The 5,391-nt window shown below is 43.1% G+C and overlaps 1 protein-coding gene across 1 annotated transcript; it reads left to right on the top strand.

Annotated features, from left to right (window-relative positions):
- On the top strand, window positions 1-4,663 carry ANKRD40CL (ANKRD40 C-terminal like). Its single transcript, XM_040244430.1, has 4 exons — window positions 1-34; window positions 2,710-2,790; window positions 3,546-3,721; window positions 4,520-4,663. Exons 1-4 carry the CDS (start codon window positions 1-3, stop codon window positions 4,661-4,663), a joined length of 435 nt encoding a protein of 144 aa, XP_040100364.1.
- Window positions 4,664-5,391: the final 728 nt, after the last annotated feature.

Genomic DNA, 5,391 nt, shown 5'->3' with positions numbered 1-5,391 from the left:
ATGGCTGAACCCCAACTGGATATGAAGCCCTCAGGTGAGTCTTTAAATCCTGTTTCCAATATGGTTGTCAAGGAGGATAGGGGAGAGGCCCGAGGAGGGGTGGGGTGTCCTCCACTCTGCCAGTGGTGTAGTCAAGAGCAGAGCAAGTAGACCACGGGTGCTTTCAGAGGGAGGCAAGTATCAACAGCTATAATTAATAATAGCAGCCAGCAAATACTGGTGCTCAGTACATGCTAGGAGTGGTTGTATTTTCTGTGCATTTTCTCATTCCTTCTTATAAACTTGTGAGGTAGAGATTATTAATCCCATTTTCCAGATCAGAAAACAGGCTCAGAAAAGTGACTTGTCTCAGGTGTCACTGCTACTAAATAGCATAGGAAAAATTCAGATCCAAATCTGCCAGACTTCAAAGAGCATGCTTTCTGACCTCTCAGAGACCCTGTCCATCCACAGGTCCATCACGAAAATGAAATGCTTTTGCATGTGGGGGTGTCTCATGCTGTGTGGCCTGAGTAGTGAAGGGGTGAGAAGGGCATTGTTACAGTTCAGGTGTCTGGGTCACTCAGTCTCCCAGACCAGCGTGGAGCTCCCTTCTCGGCTGGAGTGGAAGGGCACAGGGACATTATTTCTGTCCTGGGAGAGCACTGCACTGGGCAAGACTATCTTATTTTTTGGAGAAGCATTCAGCAGAGTGGAAAAAGTACGGTTTGAGCCCCCAACAGAACTGACTTCATGGGCCTGAGATCAGAGCAGATGTGCAGGGTCCTGCATCAGACAGACCTCACGCTTGGGAGTAAGTGCTCTGTGGTTGTTGGCTTGAAATTTTTTATAATTTTGAGTTTGTTTTGTAAGCAAAATCAGATGGGACAACGGAGCACCTGCTGAGAGACTGGGAGCTGTGGCTCGAATGTGTGATTCCCCTCTCAGCCCACCACGCTCCAGCCTCCACCAAAGTCCCTCACTCTGCTGTCACCTTTGCACCAGGCAGTGACTCAAGCAAAAGGTGGTCCAGGCAGGGCGTGCTCTGAGGTCCACAGGGCAGGGAAGAGGCAAGTCACCCCCACCCAGGTAACAGCATTCGGCGGGGGGGCTGCAATTCCTTGGGTAGCCATTTTGCCCTGGGCCACAGTTTCCCGAGTGGCTCGGACAGTAAGGAATCTGCCAGCATTGCAGGAGACCCAGGTTCAATCCCTGGTCAGGGAGATACCCTGAAGAAGGAAACGGCTACCCACTCCAGTGTTCTTGCCTGGAGAATTATGGACAGATGACAGGTGCCAGGCCTTTGGGATCACAAAGGGCTACAGTCTATGGGATCACAGAGCTGGACATGACTGAACGACTAACAATTTCTTTTCACTTTCCTCTTAACTAGGTCACATCCAGGTCCTGCCATTTCCTGGAGCAAACTCCAAGTTACTTTATCCTTCAGCCCCAATTTTCTTGTCTGAAAATGGGCATAATACCTACACCCAATGGGATTATTGTGAGGCCAATGAGGTTTCTGTTCTGATTCTTTTTTCCAAAATGCAAGTCTGATTATGACAGTCTTCTTCTGAACACCGTCTAATGGCTTGACACTGTTCTAGAATAAAGACCTTTCACTCACACCAGCACTGTCCAACTAAAATATTACGTAATGCACTAGAGGTAAAGAACCCACCTACCAAAGCAGGTTAGACGTAAGAGACATGGGTTCAATCCCTGTGTTGGGAAGATCCCCTGGAGGAGGGCACAGCAATCCACTCCAGTATTCTTGCCTGGAGAATTCCAAGGACAGAGGAGCCTGGCAGGCTACAGTCCATAGGGTTCACAAGACTAAAGCGACTTAGCACGCTAGCCACATAGGTAATTAAACTCTTTTTGCGGCCACATTTAAAAGGCAGGTGAAATTAATTCTAATACATTTATTTCACCCAGTAAATCAAAACTATGATTTCAACATAAAATCAATATTAAAAATTGGGCCTTCTGCTGTTCCCAGGCCCTGAAAAGCTCTTCTCTCTCCACCCTCTGAATCTAGTAGAGCTGATTCAACCTTCAGATGTCAGGTCACTTAGCCTTCAGGGAGGTCTTTCTCGACCCCCTTCCAGGTTTTCACACTACTGTGTATCTTGATCTCACCAGGCCTACAACTGTAAAATCACATTTACCTGAAGTCACCTGATTAATCTTTCTCTTCTGTTGTAAACACCAGCACAAAGGTCACTTTGGGTTTTTAATTGTTGTTTGAATCATTTCCCCAAGGATGAGCACCGCACACAGCAGCCTTGGGAAGATATTCTATGTAAAAGGCCTGGCACCTTGATGCTCTAATGTTCCCTCCTTTCACTTCCCTCTGGTTGAGAAACTTCTCCTTATTAAAGGGACTCTCTTAACTGCATAACTCCGCTAAAGATCTGGAGACACAAAACTCTCAATGCCAAATAAATTTAAGTAGAAACGAGTTAAGCACACAGATTATAAATATTTCTTCTTCAGATTACATATCATTTAAAAAACACTATCTCAGTTCCTTTTCATGATTTAAGCAGCAATTAAGGAAAATTCCTGTTCAAGTCTAATTACTGCCCTTTTCGAGTTTTTTCCTGTGAGGAGCTGCAGAGCAGACAGTGGTGATGGGGCTCTATTCCTCGTCTAACTGGCAGAGTTGGCACACAGCTAAATGCTGAGCTGCTGCTGTTTCTCACCTCTCCTCCAATTCTTTCTCAGGTGAATACAAACAAGGAGGCTCAAATCAACAGTTGCCAACTGATCCAGGTGGTAATACCAAACCTGATGACACCTGCCCAGGTGAGGATTCAACCCCTAGGTCATGCTGCAAAGCCAACTTCATCCTTTGGCTTCATCAACTTTCTCCACCTTTAGTCAAAACTGCTCCTTCTTATGACAATTAAGTTTTAAGACTTAAGACTCACCCAATGCCACTGTCTCCAAGTGAAAAGTGAAAGTTGCTCAGTCATGTCAGACTCTCTGCGACCCCATGGACTATATAGTCCATGTAATTCTCCAGGCCAGAATACGGGAGTGGGTAATCATTCCCTTATCCAGAGGGTCTTCTCAACCCAGGGTTGAACCCAGGTCTCCCACTTTGCAGGCAGATTCTTTACCAGCCGAGCCATCAGGGAAACCCAAAGATGTCTTCAAAGACGGTAGAATTATCCTGTTTATCTGCCCCTCAAGTCCCAGGGGATCCAACAGGAGCCAACAGGATGATCTGCACCCTTAAGAATATAGCACCCCAGGGCTACACATTTTCTTCAAATGTTTCTAACAGCCAACAAAGCACACCCAACAAGTCACACCCAACACAGATGTACTGTCAAAGGTACTGCATGTCACACACTGGGTTTTTTAGATCCTGGCTTCACACTGCCTTTTGGTGAGTATAATGGGGCCTATACCTGAGCTTGCCCAGCATTCCTATAAAAACCTCAGATAATTAAAAGTTTATATATGCCTTTTATTATATTATTATTCAGCTCTTTGCTATAATTGATGTTTAAAATGTTTATTTTCTTTTACATAAAAATTTGTGGGTGACCCAGAGCTGGTACTTAAAGTCAGAATTCAGAGCCACAAAGAAAACGACTTCATTGAAGTTGAACTGGATAGACAAGAGTTAAGTTACCAAAATCTACTACAAGCAAGCTGCTATGAACTGGGGATTAACCCAGAGCAAGTGGAGAAGATCAGAAAGCTACCAAACACATTGCTCAGAAAGGTAGGGTGTTTACAAGTTTCTAAATAGAGACTGGGCTCTAGGTGGGTAAAATTATGTTCAGTGAAGCCGATCACTAGCTTTTGTATTACTATTATGAAAACAAATCCAAGACACTGGACATTTTAGCTGTAGGATAGCCAAACATGGCAGCTAGGTTATTTTCAATCTGGTGCTTTTACAGATTTGCATACCTTTAATTTACTCACTTTTTAATTCTCTGAATTACAACCAAAATTTAAAACCCTAGCTCAGTATGTATGGCCAGCCTTCCATCTCAACAGACTGACTGGTCCTGGGGACAGAAAATACAAAGCCACTCTTACCTGCTTAGCAAAGTCAAGCCTTTGCAATCTCAGGAAACAAAACTGGGGGCATTTTTATGTATTTTTCTGATTCAAAATAAATCTCATCTTTTAACTTGAGGGAAACCTCTCATCTCTTTGGGCATTTTTTAAAAAGCAACTATCAAAATGCCTTTTAGCAATTCTTATTGGTGCCGTGGCTTAACAGTATATTCTTTGGAAACTAAAAGTGGTGGGATGGTCATACTTTCAGATATATATATATATATTAGTGCCCTGGATAGACTAAAGTCTTTTTAAAATTGAGACTTTATTCCCCTTGGAAATCAGCAACAAGGTCTGAAACACAAAAACAGGAAAGGAAAACAATCCTCAACTGCTGACTCAGTTTACCATGGATGGAAAGAAAACAGTGCTGGGGCAATCCTGTTTAGCCTTTTCACCATAAGTTTACGTGTGTTTATGAAACATTATGTAACTTCTTTTTCATATTAAGGACAAAGACATTCTAAGACTACAGGACTTTCAGGAAGTAGAACTCATTTTAATGAAAAATGGAAGCTCTGCACTGACAGAATATACACCATCTCTGTTAGAGAAGCCCTGCTACAACAGCAAAGCTGCAAAAATGACATATTAAATCGCAGAAATGAAAAACCGGAATCAATATTTTGTAAATAATGAAGTCTGGATGCAGCTAACAGTTTGCTAACTTCATATGTGTACTTATTTCCTTGTTGTGCAACTTCTCTAGGCTTGGGAGTAGAGCACGTTTAAAGTACTTTTGACACAAGTTTATTTTGTAAAGTTGTACCCCAGTCCTGGTCAGGCACATGTATGCACTCCTGAGACTCAGGACAAGTGGCCGGGCTCTGTTCACAACTCCATTAAGGGCAGGGTGAGCTAACTGGGGCTGGGAAAGCCAGGGCCCACTTGACACCCTGGTTTAAAGGTCCTAGCTTCTAAACCCATCTCTTACCATCATTTCCGTCTTACAACCCTGAAATCTACAAAATGGTGACAGGGTAACAGGCAGGAAGGCTAGGGGTCCCCAGGCGTCAGACTTTTTTTCTTCTCTTAAACGACAGGAGGAAACAAGTGTCAGATATAATTTTTTCCCTTCTCTGTACAAAATTAAAAGGTTTAAAATTTCTATGTTGTCATGACACCTGGTTCCACCTGAACTTTTCTCAAACTTTGAGCTAACCAATGTGTTTTTCTTATGGAAATGCTTTTCTTAAGCTATGTTAATGAACTATGTATTTACCTTAGACTCTTTCTTCAAGTCAGTTCCACCTAAGACTCAGAACCAATAATGGCTCAACCAACCAGTATGTTTTACTCATGGAAATGTTCTCTTAAGCTATG

The sequence above is a fragment of the Oryx dammah genome, unplaced genomic scaffold (assembly GCF_014754425.2).
Source record: "Oryx dammah isolate SB20612 unplaced genomic scaffold, SCBI_Odam_1.1 HiC_scaffold_8, whole genome shotgun sequence".
NCBI lineage: Eukaryota > Metazoa > Chordata > Mammalia > Artiodactyla > Bovidae > Oryx > Oryx dammah.
The sequence above is the reverse complement of the archived record's forward strand: the minus strand, read 5'-3'. Positions and strand labels throughout refer to the sequence as shown.